This window comes from Apiospora hydei (genome assembly GCF_038363865.1).
Source record: "Apiospora hydei strain CBS 114990 chromosome Unknown utg000004l_segment0_segment0, whole genome shotgun sequence".
Taxonomy (NCBI): Eukaryota; Fungi; Ascomycota; class Sordariomycetes; order Amphisphaeriales; family Apiosporaceae; genus Apiospora; species Apiospora hydei.
In genome coordinates, this window is record NW_027117363.1 from 5,374,435 (window position 1) to 5,390,936 (window position 16,502).

The following is a 16,502-nucleotide window of genomic DNA, read 5'->3' on the forward strand; positions in this document are numbered from 1 at the left end:
TTGCCGCGGAGCTATCTCGTCACCAGCTATCCCATCACTAAAGATGACCTCAGTATGATGCATGACGAATGCCTACCTACATGTCTGTAAGAGGTAGGGATAAATGACTCGAGCCGGCTTGCATCTTCTACCCTCTGCGCAGCAATACTGGTGTAGCAAGAGACTCTTGTGTCCTTCACATCCCCTTTTTATGTACCTAACAATGCATGCGCTTATCGCCATACTGTCCATTTCCGCGTGCCTTCTCCGCAACGCAGTCGCTCTCCCACCTACGGTGCTCCCGGAGTCGCATCTTCCTCGTCCAACCTGCTTTCCCTACGAGGACCCCAAGTGCTGTATTAGCGTGCCTGCCTGCCAATGCAACGATGGTAGGTGGCGGCTTGTCTCTATGGATTCCCAGCGCTTACACGTGAATGACATAGGGCTATACTACTCCCCTAGGGCCATCACAAACACTGTCCTGTGCAATCCGCCCGGGATGGCATATGGCGACGGAAGCAACATCCCGGGCTGGTGCTGCTAGATCGTGGGCCAGGGGGCGACGGACCACATCAGCCAGTAGCGATGACGGTGGAATCGTAATTATGTCAGGCATGAGACCACCTTCAGAAAACCAGTCACCAGGATACGACAATAGGAAGTAATAAGGTAGCATGAACATATATGATGATGATTATGGCCCGTTGCCAATACTCTATGGCTCGATATATCTTTTATCCGATACTTTTTAAACTCCAAGTATCATCTGGGATTGCCGACAATCCCGACAAGGGAGTAGGGGAAACCAGTAGATAAAGGGGTGAAGGGAAGGGAGGCGTCTCGAGTCTCAAAACCCATCCACGGCGACTCCGTTCTCCTTCTCCCACTTCAACCTCTCGTTGTTGACGCGCACCCACCAGCCGTGGGACTCGTCCGTGCCGGCAAAGTTGCCCTGCGCGTCCATCTCGTCCCACGGCTTGGGCGCGAGGATGTAGTGCACGTTCTTGACGCGGTCGTCGCGCCAGATGGGGTCATGGACGCCCTGCCAGCGCAGCGTCTTGAGCGCGTTGTAGACGTACGGCAGCGGCACCCAGCGGCCCCGGTACAGGTCCGACAGCACCGACTGGTCGGCGAAGTCCATGTCGACGGCGTGCGACTCCATATAGTCGACAATCTGGGCAAAGACCCGCTTGCTCGGGTTGACGACCTGCAGCCCGCCGTTCATGAAGCCCAGCGGGCCCACGGCCGGGTCGATCCCCTCGTCCTGCGCGCGCTCCGGGTCGGCGTGCTGGTGGGTGAAGGCGCAGTGGGCGGGCACCCAGTCGGCCGGGTAGTGTGGCTTGCGCAGCGGGTTGCAGACGCAGGCGTGGCCGGCCGCGAAGACACGGGCGCCCTCGCCCTGAACCACGTCGGCCGGGTCGTCGAGCGGCATCTCCATGAGCTCGTCCATGTTGCGCAGGACCAGCATGTCCGAGTCGAGCTGGACGACGCGGGCGTACTGCTCGAGCGAGAAGGGCGTCAGCTTGGACCAGCAGTCGTAGAAGCGCGGGTCATTGCTGTAGTCCTTGCCCTGGGTCGGCAGCAGGTACTCGATGCGCTGGGCGGGGATGCCGCGGGCGGCGAGGGCGGCGCGGCCGGTGTCGGGGAAGGTGTCGGTGTAGAGGGCGACGAGGGGGTATTTGGACTTGTGCTGTTTCAGCGAGAAGTCGAGGGTCAGGAGACCCGAGAGGTAGGCATTGTTCGTGATGAGCGTCGTCCAGACTATGGATGGACGTGATTCAGGTCAGTACTTTAGTGCGGTTGCCCCAAGACGCATAATGCAACTGCATAAACTCTATTCACCTCTGTCTGATTCGACTGCCCTCTTGCCGTCGGCCATTTGCGACAGGGTAAAGGTAGGCGTCGCTTTCACGCTTTCACGGGCGCGCCCAGGTAGGTGGGTGGTTGATAGCGGGGCTACCTGAAGTGTGTAAGGTAGGTACTGTAGGTATTGATGGAGGGGTAACTCCGATCAATTGATGCAACAGCGATTAGGTATAGGTCCTAATATGCACTGCACCGCGCCGTGGTGGTCAACGCACGCAAACTATGAGATTTTGGGCAAAGGCAGCGAGTGTCTAGGGTGGGAGAAAACGGTATGGCTTTGCGACAGCATTGTAGAACGTATTTTGATGGCTTGCCCTTGGTATGTTTAGTCATACGTTGAACAAGAACCAATTTCGATTTGCCTGATAGAGTCTGATTATGATGGCTGCACATGTTTATCTGCTATGGCTATTGCTCCAGGAAGCAGCAGCCACGAGCAAAGCTAAAAGCCTAGAAAGACCGAAAGGGCCAAAAGGGCCCCCTGCCTCGGCGCGGCCGCCGCTCCTCCAACCACTAATCGCGCCCTGATTCCCCCACCTGGGTCCTGGGTAGGGGTAGGTAGCTGATGACGTGCTTCAATGTTGATTTTCATTTGCAGATTGTCATTGTATACCATTACGCCGGTAATTTGGCATGTATAGGTAAGTATGTAGATTTGCAGCAGGGGGAGGCCGGCACTTCCCATATCGATGACTGGCTACATTATGTCGACATAATTGGACCCGGTAAGGTACCCAAGTTTCTCGATCGAGGCCATGGTGGGATACTCCCGGAAATCGGTTGGATCGAGCTACGTGGTTCGTCGAGGCAGCAAAGCATCCATAACATAAACAAAACCTTGCAAGTATCAAGGTAGGTAGTAATTATTGATGCCTGCCCTGCTCCCAACCGCATCACTCAATCTCTGCCGCACCTACTTGAGGCCGCCACTGAGCAGTATACTCTGCCCGGTCATGTAGCCCGTCTTGCACAGCATTGTGACCACGTTGGCGCACTCCTGGGGCACGCCCAGGCGCCTGACGGGGATGTTTTTGACGTCCCCGGCCGTGCCCTCGACCGTCTTCTCGTCCGGGATCAGGCCTGTCTCGCCGATCATGGCCGGCGCCACATCGTTGAACGTGATGCCCACGTGCGCGTGCTTGTTCGCCAGGTTCTTCATCATGCCCGTCAGGCCCGCTTTGGACGCCGCATCTTATGGTTGTTGTGTCAATAATGATAATCGTAACAATAATATATATTTCAAGCAAGGCAGTGAGGAGACTTACAATGACACCCATTAATCCCCCGCCAATAGCCGCAATACTGGACACAAACACGACGCGTCCCCACTGATGCCGGAGCATGTGCGGCAAGCTGAGCTTGGCCAGCATGAAGGGAGCCTGCAAGTTGATCCGGAGCGTGTACTCGAACTCGTCGAGCGGGATGTCGAGGATGTTGGGAATACGGCGACCGTAGCCTGCATTGGCGATGAGTATGTCAGGACCAGACTGGCCGTGCTCGGCCTCGAGGTCCAGAATCAGCTGCTCCAGGTCCGCAGCGGACCCCATGTCGGCCACATGCACCGAGATCTTGCGCGACTGGTCCTGCACCGACAGCTCTTGCGCGAGCGCGTCGGCCGTTGCCCGGTTCTTGTAGCACGTCAGCGCCAGCGAGGCGCCCTGCAGCCAGAGGTCACGGGCACAAGCGGCGCCGATACTGACGAGATAGTGTCAGTACTATGTATGCACGCGTGCGCGAGTTCCCAACGGAAGCAGATCGGGGTAGAAGGAGAAGGAGTATTATTGCCTTACCCCCCAGAGGCACCAGTCACGAGTGCTAGACGTCCCTTGATTTCGTTGTCGACATTCGCCATCTCTTAGACATGTTACGTGTTAGGCAAGTATGGATGAGAAGGCACTCGGATGGAGTTGGCCTGAGGTGAGGGGGCTTTGGAGTAACATTGCGGATATTGACCCCGACATAGGAGAGGATGCGCATGACGGTGCATTAGCGCCTACAGTAGGGTTTACATGGGTTAAATCGATTTCTTTAACGTTCAGTTCTCGTGATAATCATACAAGCCAGCATCAAGTAGATCAATCAGCTCCCCATTGTGCGGGCATTGTCAACTTAACCTGGCCCTGGGGGGCTGTCTTCATCCTTCTCCCCCTTTTCCGGCTTCTGGCCTTGCCTTGCACCAATCTGCTCTTTTTTTTTGTACCGACCGTCCGTTCCTGTCTACACCCAAAAGCGGACGTTTGAGCCCGGGGTATAATCTAACAGTCGTCTTGGGAGTTGTAGGAAACGTGAAGCCTGGGTATCCATCCACCTAAACAAGAAGACTATAAACAAAAGAAATTCTTGCATAAAGCCGACGATGTCGTCGAGGTATTACTATATCCAAGAAAACCCAATAATAATGCTGCATTATGCCAATGACTCATTGGCAGTGTCGTGATCTCGTCTAAAAAAGGAACTCATATCTAGCTGGGCCAGCGGGCCAGCTTCATCAGGAGCTCATCTGGGAAGTTCTTGAGCTGTTCAGTTGTATCCGTTTGAATAAGTGCCTGGTTGGGGACTGACAGCACCGCTACCGCTCGCGCTGCCACTACCAGAGAAATAACTTTGGTCGATGCGGAAGATCCAATCCAGCTTATCGCGCTCGTTACGAGCAGCAAACAGCCACGTGTTGTCTGTTCCATAAACAGCGAAAACACCTGCTTGCAAACGCTCACTTAGCCCGCCGAGACCAGGCCCAGCAGCGTTGCCGCCTGACCCTGTCCAAGCAGTGGAGACGATCCTTCCAGATGGCGTCCTGCGATGGCCAGGTCGGAAGTCGCCGTTGGACGACGCGTCTTCATCATCCGGTTGATCGTGCCCTCCATCGAAGAGAGCGAGAATCTCTGGCTGACTATCCACGCGCGAGTTCCGTAAACTGACAATAGCTACTTCGTCGCCATCAGTGGCATTATGGATGTGAAGGTAGGGTCTCCGAAGTTCGACGAAGCGCTTGACCCACTTGCTCGAATCGTTATTAGGTACCAACAGATAACCGCCCTTGAGTACCTTGAGGTTCTTAGGGACGCGGACTATCGTGCTGACAAGAGCTGGAGGCTCTGATGGTTCTGGTGCAACGCCGTCTGCTGGGGGTGTCGTGTTCTCGGCGCTGAGTATACGGATCACAGGGTCCGGGTGCTTCGACCAGAGCTTGAGACACTTTTTCAGTATCAGACTCTCGTGATCGTTGTACTCTGGCTTGGGTATCTCCTCGGGCTCTTGAGCTTCCTGGGTTCCCTGGGCATCTTGCGGCTCGCCGGAGGGCTCGGGTCCATTCGCAGCTTCCGCGACACCATCTGTGGCCTCTTTCTCGTTCTCGCCCTGCTCGGGTGTCGATGGACGGGATGCCTCGGGCGTGTCATTCAGCAATGCATGTATAGAATCGTCGTCATCGTCACGACCATGGCGTGTCGGTGAAAACCCGGGATCGAAGGAGGTCTCTGGATCGGCAGGCGTGTTCTTCGGCTCCGGAGGGCCAATCTTCTTCAAAAACAGTTGAGCGGCCCCAATCTCGGCAATTCTCCTCCGCTTTTTGCGTGCTGAGATGAAATCACTGATTAACGTGACTCCTCTTGGGTTCCAATTGGTTAGGTTTTCTTCGCCTTTGACATAGTCATGCTGACTGTTCAGTCGCCATAGGTCGCCGACACGCTTAATGGGAGCTGGTCGTAGCTTAAGGGTATATATCGTGCTCGAGGAATGGACGATACGGACGCTTTGGAAGAGCGAAGAAAGCATGGATGTTTGTCTGATGAATGCCCGGCCCAAAATCTGGCAGTAGACAGTCGTGGAGAACTTCATGGGTTCTGCCAGCTTCTCTGAGCTTATCTCCCACGAGAGCGTCATCTGGACTTTATACTTGTCGGCCGTCACTCGGTCCAAAAGGAGCGAGTTGTGCAGACTCGAGTCCCACTGGCCACTGATGGTCACGCTTTTGGTACCATTGGCATTCTGGCGAAATGTCGGTTTCAAGCTCAGCCGCAAAGCTATGTCTGGTGTTGCCGCTCCCATATCAGGGGTTTTGCCGGCATGATCAACAAGTTGTATCTTGCCCACGTGTACTGAGCGGATGTCGTCCCAAGGCAAAGCATCGCCAGAACTATGTGTCAGATTAATGGCGACTCTACGCTGCAGACCTTGGTGAAGCTGGAAGGTCCCGCTGTCGAGTTCGCCTGTTTGTGTCACTTCAACGGGGACATACTCGCCGTTCTCGGACAGTTCCAGAATCTGAACACGGGCGAGTATGTCATGTTTCTCTTCAGTATAGAACTGAGACTCGTTGATGCGTGCAGCAACTTTATTTTTCTTCCCCTCCGAGCCAGGGACGATGTCTCGCATTTCGTCCCAGCTGAGAAGCTTGTCCAGGTGCATAGTCGAGACTTTAGCAAAAATGGCCACACGCAGGTTGATGTCCTGAGAGCCGAATAAGGGGACGCTCATGCTATGAACGCTGTCAAACCGTATTGGGCCTTCGTCAAAGTCCTTGATCATCTGCGTTGTTGTAACACCGTCTTCCGAGACACCAGGAATGAAGAGCTGGGCATGCACATCTGTTCCCTCGCGTTCCGCAAACCCTACCATGTCATGCATGACGACGTTGTACTTGAGGGTGCTGGAGGGTGCCCTTGCACTCGACGGCTCCAATGAAAGCTTGATGATGCCAATGGCATGAGATGTATGAGGGGACAAAACGTCCAAGGTAAAGTCCTGAACCCTGCTGTCGAAGACTGCTCTCAGCGGCACGTCTACTTCGCCGACGAGCGAGTACTCGGGCATACATGGCTCGACAAAGGGGTTGTCAAGTTTGAAATGCTGGCTGTACTCTGGCTGGTCAAGATACTGGTGCATCTGCCGCATCTGCCGCACTCGGTCGTGGAGTTTATCCAAACTCCACAGATGGACGACCGAGTGCTTGTAGTCGACGACCCTGACTCCGACACACGGTTTTCTTGCCTCCTCGAGTGCCAAATCGTCTCCTTCGTTGGATACTCCATTCAGCACCATATCGTACGAGGAGCAGAGCGCGTGCCCTTGGTCGACCACGGTGAATTGGAACACTACACTCTCTCCTAGCTCTTCACTCATGATCTGGGCTTCTTTCAGAGTGGCAGCATGCTGAAGAACCGCTTCTGCCATTGAGACATAGTGCCGGCTCCTCCAATGCTCGACAACCTTCTTGGCTTGCATGACTTCTTGTTGAGATAGCTTGGGTTTGGCCTTCGGTCGTTTTAGCGGGTCCAGCTTCTCAATCTTGGCCTCGAATTCTTGTTTCTGTGTTTCGAGCTGCACCATCATGTCGGCCTTGAGTTTCACCAAGGTCTCCTCCATCATAGCCTTATCTTTCCTGATCTCCTCTACTTCCACGTTCTCGGTTTCGGCACTCTTCAGTTGGTCTTGGAACTCTTCTTTCTGCTTCTCAAGCTGTGTTTGCATCACGTCTCGGATCTCCTTAAGTCGATCGTCCACTTCGCCCGCCCTCGGCGTCGATGGCATGGTCAGAGCGGTATCAAGGGAGAAATTATCCAGCGTTCCTGTCGACATATACTTCTCCCGGAATGGGAAGGAGGTGACGGACTCCATATCTTCATCGCCCTCCTTACCATACACGCGTTCGGCCCGGGCGCGTTGCACGTCGCTGAAAAGCGCGTTGAGCTCATCGTCTGTCAGCTTAGCAAGGTTCTGTTCGGTCTGGCCCAGAATCGCGCCGGCAGCCTCTCGGCGAGCAAACGACCAGTCGGAATCACGGCCATTGCGCAAGGGGGCAGGAGAGTCAGGTCGACTATCACCGAGTTCCGAGGCAGCCATGCTTATCGTTCTTTCATGCCCAGGGCGCGGGGATGTACGATCGAGGCCCGGTAGCTGACCCGGCGTGATCGAATGACGGAGTAGACTCTGGCGGTTTTCGCGGTTCTCCACGTCACGCTCTGCTTTAGCCTCCATAGGATGGTTGAATCTGAAGATATGGAAGTCTCCCAGGATAACACGGTAACCGGAATGGAGTTGCGTCGTCTCAGTGATGCGTCTTCCATTTACCATGACGGGAGCGCCTTCTGCGGGGACAACCACGACAGTCCCATCAGCTGAGTTCTCGAAGGTACAGTGTTCGTGCAAGATGCGCGTTCCATTGAGGCGTATGTTGGCTTGGTGCTCCGTGTTGGATTCGACGTTTCCCACAGTAGTCGTGCCTGGCTTAATGTTGTACACAAGACATTCGGCGAGCAGTGGATCGTCCGACAAGTTGACCAGATGTGGCATCTTTTTGGGAGTATGCAGCCCAACAAAGCCTTTCTCGATGCTTATTCCAAGCTCTTCTAGGGCTGCCTCGCGCTCCTTGTGGATTTCTTCCGTCTTCTGCAGTTTTTGCTCCCAGGTCTGATTAAGATCTGTCAGGATCTTCTCGCTTTGGCTTAATTGCTCGGCAATCTCAGCCTTAGACACCTTTTTGACAGTGCCATCGGCGGAAGTGATGCTGACGATCTGCTTCTCCAGTGGGGTGCCTTCAGCGTAGACCTCCTCAGGGGGTAAGCCGACCGCTCCGCTTACGCCCCCTCCGCCGCCAGCTCCCATCTTGCTCCTGAGCAAGTCAAGCTCTTCCTTGAGTTCTCTGATCATTCGGGCATTTGCATCTTCGTTGACCACTGCGTGGTTCTTTATTCGCTTGGCCGAATCAGCGTAACGCAGTGTACTCAAAGTCTCATCGTAGTTGATATCAGCAGGACTGATAGCTGCTATCATGGCAGTCATACTGTTGCCACCAAGCGAATCTTTGAGAAGCCAAGTCAGGACACTGTCTCGATAAGGGACTTGCGATGCGCCTTTCTTCTTCTTTGCTCCCGTCGACAGGTCAGCCAAGGCAGCAATAACACGACCCAGCGTAGAAAGCGACCTGTTGATTTCTGCTCCTTCCTTCAAGCGAGCTCCGGTGGCGCCAGTGGATGTGGCTCTTTCGGAACCAGCAAGATCGACCAAACTAATCTTGGCCGCCTTCTCCAGCTCCATTTTGGTGTCCGTATCTAACTTCTTCTGGGTGAGCATCAAAGTAAAGACTGCATGGCTTCGACTGGACGTTTCGTTCATGTTGGTTGCCGCAACGGTTCTGGCCTTGTTGCCCTCGTCCATGAGATGCTCGATCTCTTCGAAACTGCCAACCACCAGCTTGGCGAGGTCTTCGACGTAGGGGCCGGTCGAGGGATGTTCACGGACTTTCAGATTGCCCTTAGTGGCTGGGTTCAGCAGATCGCGCACACGTTCATTGTAGATTTCCAGGTAAGACACTTCGACCGTGCATTTGAGGTTCTTGTCTTCCTGCATTTTGGCAATGCGCTTAAACATATCCTGGCAAATCATGGGGATGATACCGTGTTCCTTGCCATAACCCATCATGGAGTACGACTTTCCCGAACCGGTCTGGCCATAGGCGAAAATACAGTTGTTGTAGCCTTCGAAGGCATTTTCCAGAAGGGGGTGTCCAAGATCGTCAAAAGATTTTGTTGGCCAGCGTAATTGGATGCATCTTTGTCAAAGGACCAGTAAGATCTATCGAAGGCGAAAGCCTTCGGGGCACCGTCTCCTTTGCCTTTGGCGGCGGCGGCAGCAGCTTCGGGCGGTGGTGTCAGCACGGTCTGGCTGCCTTTCATTTCCACGATACATTTTGCACCGCGATCCTTCTCTCTACTGTTGAAAGGCCGGCATCTCACCACCACCTTGATGTTTCCTCCCCAGCGGGCGCCATGGTTACAGTGGTTGACGAGAAACGCCTCGCCGCCTACTGTACTGCCGATTAATGACTGCAATTGTCTCGAGACATACGCTGGGGTGGCCGGGCAGGCGAGCGCGCGCGAGCGAAAGGACTCTCGGATTCGGTCGCAATAAGGCCTTGAGGCCGGCCTGTCTCGCAGCGATCGTCGGGGCGGGACGGGCAGTCGGATTCAGGAAAGCCGTCGATGCGCAGATGGGTTCATACGACTCCAGGAAATTCGAAGCTACGTAAGGCCGTCATAACCTTGGATGCGCGTTGTGGACGGGAGGCAGCGCAGCGCAGCAGGTACGGTGGTGGTCAAAAGAGGTTGGCGGGCGTTCGGAGGCGGTGTCCACATCCAATTCACGCGAAATTCCCAGGGTCAATCAAACAAAGTGCTCAAGGCGCAAGTGTTAGGTTAGGTAGGCGAGCTCCGTAACCACCTGCAGTCTTCTAGGGCCAGATATATTCCAAAAAGCCGGGCGGATGTGCTGTATCTTGTCACGATGTTGTCACCTGTGGAGTGACAGCCTCGCCGTGAGTTTTTGATTGCTACGGAAAGGTATGGATGGGATAAGGCTAACTCCTCAGGCATGCGATCTATGGTTGGTAGATTTTCGGGAAGCCCAAAGGGTCACCTGTCAACAACCCAAAGAGAGGGAAATGACGATTTTAGGTTGGGGGATGGGGAGGGGGGTTCCCGCATCGGTAAATCGCAAGGACCGAACGCGACCGCGCCTTTGAACCTCGAATTTATTATTGATCGGCTGGAATGGCCTGGCCTGATTGGCCTGGCAGTAATGATTAGTGGGCTTCTTCACGTGAGATCTTGAGCCATCACGGATCTCCTGGGTTGCGCCCTGGGCCCTGGCCCTTCCCCGTGCTGTTGTTCTCCCCAAAAGGTTCAATGAGGGGTCGTCTCTTGTACGCTGTCGCTCTCTGACCAGGACCCCCTTTCATATTACCTACCTGTATGTGTCCCCGAGAATGGCACGCTTTTATTGGCGTCCTTTGTTGATATAGCAACGGTTGATATATGTGGCTCATTAGTCCAAAATCATGTTCAATGCGTAGCCAATGCTAATCGTCATGAAAAGTAGATTGCACCCGAGGGTTTCAATGCTCTTCTCTCTCTGTATCTGTCTCTGTCTCTGTCTCTCTCTCCCACACACGCAAAGGCGCCCTGCGCTGTACAATACTCAGGGTGCTTGGCATTGCATTGAGCTGCCACAGCATATGGTGTCTGCTACGCGACCTATTTTCTCAAAGCTACAACCGCATTTTATTTCCGAATATATCATCGCCTCATTAGTCATCCAAGGCATCGTGGGCTCTGACCACTTGAAGCAACGATCCTGTCTTTGCGTACTATTTATCGTAGGCCCAGATCCCTGGCGAGCTGCGACTTGGTCGTGGATGGGTAGAAGTCCTTGTACTTCTCAAAGGTTTCCACTGCGAGTGCGCGGTCCAATTTCACAAGTTGTCGGTACAGCGGCCGAACAAACTTCATACGGCCTACGCTTCCCAGCAGCTCCACGATACCCGGGAACGCGTCACGGTCGCCAGCTCGAAGAGAAATGCCATAGTACGCCGTCTTCAATTCCACATTCTTCGAGGAGCTGATGTTGTAGGTAGAACCAAGTAGTTGTGCTCTTTCCACACTTAGGCATGGCGAAAAGTCCTGAACAGCTTGCAGGAACACCAAGGTTTGGTTGGAATTGAAGGACTCGATATCTTTCAGGTCGGGCTTGTAGTCCTATATGAGACAAAAGTGTTAGTCGGTGCAAATCGTCATGCAAGAATCTGACACATACGGAAGATTTCCACTTCTCGGCTAACGCCATGCAGCTGTCGACATAGGAAGTGTCAAACTCGGGCTTGGGTGGCAGGCCAGGCTTATAGAACTTCTCCTCCCACGGAATCTGGGCAACCTTTTGCTTGATCTCGTCGGTTCCATGCTCGTTGAAGTAGTCCAAGAACGTGGCCTTGAATTCGAATGAATCAAGGGATTTCCGGGCCCAAGTCGTGAAGTAGTGGGGAATGAACTTGTCAAAGCTCTCACGGCCGACAAGTCTCTCGAGGTACCACAAGAAATGGAAGCCCTTCTCGTATGGAATCGTGCTGAAAGCATCCTCGGGGTCAACACCCTTATGCGAGATGATGAGTTTCGTAAACTCGTGATCCTCTCCAAGTAGCTTCACGGTGTCCTCTGTAAAAAGTGTTAGTCCTGACACGGGTAGCTCAACTTTGAGGTGGGAGCCAACCTAGTGCCTTCCAGCCAATGATAGCAGAGAAGTCGAATTGAGGGCCTCCGTGAATGGCAGCACCAATACGACGCTCGAGGTAAGTAGTCCAGCCCTCATTCAGCCAGCTACACAATATCAGTGCCCGTTAAGAGATCAATGCTGAACTAGGGGTGTTACGAACAAATGTTCCCAGCTGCAACTTGTGACGAGGTTGCCACTCCAACTGTGGCTCAACTCATGGGCAATTACGTCTACGTTTTGACGGTCGCCGCTGATGATAGTCGGGGTAGCAAACGTGAAGATGGGGTTTTCCATGCCTTTCATTTACGTAAGCATGCTGGAAACGCCACTGGGTGCTGCGCTCGGCAGTCTTTTCGCACTTACCTCCATAGGCAAAGCTAGGGGGAAGGACGAGCACATTGTACTCTCCCCACTGGTAGTCGAAGATCAGATTTTGGGCAACATCGAGGAACTTATCCATGTCTGCCTCCAACTCCCATTGTGCGGCCTTGATCGCCTCCGGACCGGCAGCAACCACGGAGTGTTTACCAATGGGAGCAGTGGCAAGGTCACCTGAGGCGAGAGCAAAAAGATACGACGGGATGGGGACCTTCTGTTCGAAACGGAACAGCCTCTCTCCTTCGCCGCTGTTGTCCGACGGGACGGGAACGCCGCTGGCCACGACAGGCAAAGACGAAGTAATGTTGAAGGTGAAGGTAGACTTGACATCAGGGGGTATCTTGGCATGGCAAGATGGAACGTGCAAGAATGGCCTGGCACTGGCTATAGACGTAAGGGTGTTTCTTGTTGCCGGTCTGGGCAGGAGTCATCCACTGAAGGCCAGTGCAGTCCTTGGTCGTCGTCAGGGCAATGTCCAGCTTGACGACATGGCCCTTTGAGGCACCCTCAGGAATGGTCACATGCAGGGGGAGCCATAAGGGGCCACCGCCTGCTTCAGCTCCCATTTCAAGTCGGCCGAGTTGAGTTTGACCGACGAGATGTCCAAGGAGGTGGTATCGAGGATGATCTCGTTGCTCTCCTTGTCGGTCAGGGACTCCAAGTCGAGGGAGACGGAGCCCTCGAGGCGCTGCTTGTCAAAATTGATCTTGAAGTCGACGGTGGTGTGCTTGGTGAGCCAGGCACCGTAGTTGGACAGCGTGTTGGGATCTCTGGTGGGCGCCATCCTGAGCGAGGTAAAACTGTAGGGCCTCCGTTGTTGGTGGCAGGCAGAGGCTAGAGAAGGGCTCCGAATGGTGATGTGGATGCTTTTGAACAGAAGACTGCTCTGTGGAAACTTGGTGAGACCCCTCATCTATGCAGGATGCGGCCAACTGCTCATTAGGGCAGCTACTTGCACTTACTTTCCAATGGCTCAAGCGGTTGTGGTTCTATGCTGGGTGGTGTCGTTGTCCCAGAGCTTCCCTTTCGAGCTAGCGCCAAGGCTATCTGCGGCTGCTCGACTTTTTGGTGACACCACTGCTCGGCCCGGCTCATTGTGGCTCATTGTGGCTGCTAGTGGCTGATTCAGGTCAACCCAACCAATCACGGCTGTTGGGGCGCTTCCTCGCACTCAAGCCACCGCGATTTCGACATCTACTGCATGGCACAATCGTTGTGTGGCGGGCTCTTGTTGCTCGCCGCTGATTAATCAACTTGCTGGTTGCCTCTCACTGTCTAATCCCTGGGTATTCCGGTGCAGGGTAGCACGTTTTTAGCCCTGCTGTCAGAGCCTGAAAGGTTTTGTTTCGTTTTGTTTTGTGCGTGTGGGATTTCATCATGGTTCATGTCTGGTAGCGAGGCCCGGCCATGCATCTCTGTCAGACAGCAAGGGCAGGCCAGCAAGAGAGACAAGCAGCAAGGACCAGCCTCTTCCGAGACAAGCAAGCAGTCCGCTGTCAAGGGGGAGGCAAATTCCCTTCCTGGCATCGGGCATCGCGAGGCCCCCAGGAATAGGTAACCAGCAGAACTTTGCGTTATTTTCTTTTACAACGGCTACTAATTATGACGAGACCCTGGAACTCAACAGACGGCGGTGGCTTGAAACCTTTGCAAGACAGTTCCTGGTTAGGTAAGGAGACTCGAGGGGTCGCCTCAGCTGCGATAGGCTGTAGGTGACCAGGATGCATGTCTAGGCTTTGGAAGATGTCTGGCTCAGATCGTGTCATGCAAAGCCTCCCTAGACTGGTTTGCCTGACTGGTTTGCCTGACTGGTTTGCCTGACTGGTTTGCCTGACTGGTTTGCCTGACACGATGTGGCTGGCTGACCCACTCCCGTCCCGCACCAGCACCTCGGTTCGTGAAAGGCAGCCAAGTCACGGGTTGCCGTAAGAATAGGTAACATGCAAATAGGTTAGACGACTCTGCTTTGCATCAATGGCGCATAATACCGGCTATCGCCAATGCTAAGTGCGAGCGCTCATATAAATAAAGTAGCCGGTCGTCGCAAAATGCACGCTTAGAACTTGCTTCTTTTCATCCTAGCTAGCGTTGGCATGTAACTACTACCCCCGATGAAGACCGTGGTTCCCTTCCCGTCCTATACGCATGAAGAACAAGAGCTTTGATATAGGCCCATGCTATAGCCTGGTGATACCCGGTGGCGTTTGTTACCACTCACCATATATACGTATCTCAGCATCCCTTGGTGATATCTCAGATCTTCTGACAGGGGATAATGGCCTTCCCGGCTTTCGGTCGAGTTTCTTGGTGAATCTACCCCATGTTCCAGATTGAAGCTTGACATGCTGTGAGACGCTGCGCTCGGCCAGCAGCCCGCTCTTCAAGCCCTCGGCTTCTTCATCACCATGTCATCTGGCGGTGCAATCACGCCCATGCAGTCAACTAAGTAGGAGCGATGTCACGATGATCAACGGGCGATCCCTTAACCGTAACTCAAAACTAGGTTAGTATTTTGCACAGACCTAGGCTGAAGTGATAAGTGATGCTGCAGCAGCAGGCCCGAGGCGGCAACAACAACAGAGACGACCTTTGTCACGATAACGTAGTCTGGAAATACCTTAGCTTAGGGCATGCCGCCATTGCGGAGGGCTGTTTCACGGCACCTGCAGCTCACGAGCCGGCTTTCGCATTGACGTCCTGATCCTCTCTTTAGAGCTGCTAGTCTGCCATGCAGAGTGCTAGTAGCTTGATCCATCGTTTTAGCGCTGCATCTGAATGCAAGGCGAGAGGCCCAAGCGTTGTCGACAAGCAAGCCGACACTCGCATCCAGAAGGTAGGCAATCGTCTGTTCATTCCTCGAGGGCAGGAGCAAGAGCAAGTTTATGGAGCGCACGGATGGCATTGATGACATTGGAAGACGTGCTGGCGCCTCCGTCAACTCCAATGGGTGAGTGACATTGACCGCCGGGGTGCTAAGACCGCTGGTAGCAATGCAATGCGGGGGAGAATCGCATTGAACTTCCTCATCCGCAAACCAAACCAGGCATCCGTTTATTAGTCGTGTACCTCGATACCTTCAATCCGGTACTATTTACAAGAAACGTCTGGACCCCGAGAAACGAAACATCAACATCGGACGGCATAGACTTGTCCCACTTGAGAACCCGCAGTATTACTGTGATGGACTTATGTCCTGTGCCGTAACTCCGTAACGGCGTCGAGGGCAATATGTCTCCTGCTCGGGGTCTCAACGGACAGGAGGAAACTGCCATGGGCCTCCACCACGGCTTTCGCAAGATCGAAGGCTGAGTGACGTCTCTGGCGTATGGAGCTAGGTCTTCTTTCTCTGCCGGTTGCCGTCCATCGAATATCTCTGATGCACCGGTGGGTGACAGTGATGATACAATCATGTATGCAGGTAGGTGATGGGCCCGATGGGCACCGATTCATCATCAACTGGACGGAAGCGGGTTCACACGGCGATACAGCCTGCTTGTTCTTGTTACTGGATTACGTAGCCAGGCAGACATCGACTCACTCTCGAGAAACAAAAGGTTCCAAGGTTGTATGTAGTTGAAACACGCAGTCCACCCAAACCCCCGCATCGACAACGGACACGCCTGCAAAGCGCGAGGGGCTAGCCACATGGAAGCATCGCGCAGCTTCTTCCTATGGAGGCATCTCCTCACTTTACTTGCTTGATCCTCGTTGCCTGCGGTCGGTGAGAGGTTGTGAGAAAGGAGCTCGTTATCGGCATGCGCGATAGGTAACAAGGTTCGCTGTCAATATGTAACTCATGATAAGGGGATGGATTGGGATGGGTTGGGACGGGATGGGATGACAGCTTGAATCGGGGGGCCTGTTTGGAAGTTGGAACCAGGAACATGGCACTTGTGACGAAAGAACGTTGGCCTCCTCCACGAGATTGTTGTTTAAGACGTCTGATATATGCTGACCACCAATCCCAAAGAGGCGGACCAGGTTCCGTCGACCTGCCACCTGCTGCCGAGAAAGACGGTCTGGCTTGAAACGGGTGAGCCGATAGGTCCAGTGTTCTGTCCAGTGTGTTCCGGTCCCTTGCCCTTGCATTGGGAGCCAGCCAGGCTGCCAGGATGGGGGAGAAGACTTGGAGTGACGGGACAGCAGATCGGTCCTTGCCTATAACGTGGCATTTTATGGTTCTAATCCTTGAGGATCGGAAAAATTGCGGCGACAGGTTCAAACGCTTCCAGACTTCC

General features: G+C 53.9%; 4 protein-coding genes across 4 annotated transcripts; all 4 read right to left on the minus strand.

Annotated features, from left to right (window-relative positions):
• Positions 1–826: 826 nt before the first annotated feature.
• On the minus strand, positions 827–1,858 carry PG997_004227 (Galactinol synthase 2; the record flags this gene model as incomplete). The annotated part of the gene is made up of 2 exons (XM_066808542.1): positions 827–1,740; positions 1,822–1,858. 2 exons carry the CDS (start codon positions 1,856–1,858, stop codon positions 827–829), a joined length of 951 nt encoding a protein of 316 aa, XP_066672160.1.
• Positions 1,859–2,758: 900 nt separating this feature from the next.
• PG997_004228 (uncharacterized protein) lies at positions 2,759–3,697 on the minus strand (the record flags this gene model as incomplete). Its single annotated transcript, XM_066808543.1, has 3 exons — positions 2,759–3,036; positions 3,107–3,540; positions 3,636–3,697. 3 exons carry the CDS (start codon positions 3,695–3,697, stop codon positions 2,759–2,761), a joined length of 774 nt encoding a protein of 257 aa, XP_066672161.1.
• A 668-nt stretch (positions 3,698–4,365) lies between these two features.
• PG997_004229 (uncharacterized protein) lies at positions 4,366–9,261 on the minus strand (the record flags this gene model as incomplete). The annotated part of the gene is made up of 1 exon (XM_066808544.1): positions 4,366–9,261. The coding sequence occupies one exon, from the start codon at positions 9,259–9,261 to the stop codon at positions 4,366–4,368; it is 4,896 nt and encodes a 1,631-aa protein (XP_066672162.1).
• Positions 9,262–10,991: 1,730 nt separating this feature from the next.
• PG997_004230 (leukotriene A-4 hydrolase/aminopeptidase) lies at positions 10,992–13,048 on the minus strand (the record flags this gene model as incomplete). The annotated part of the gene is made up of 7 exons (XM_066808545.1): positions 10,992–11,375; positions 11,434–11,828; positions 11,884–11,990; positions 12,047–12,182; positions 12,250–12,604; positions 12,657–12,758; positions 12,812–13,048. The coding sequence occupies 7 exons, from the start codon at positions 13,046–13,048 to the stop codon at positions 10,992–10,994; spliced, it is 1,716 nt and encodes a 571-aa protein (XP_066672163.1).
• Between the last annotated feature and the right edge of the window lie 3,454 nt (positions 13,049–16,502).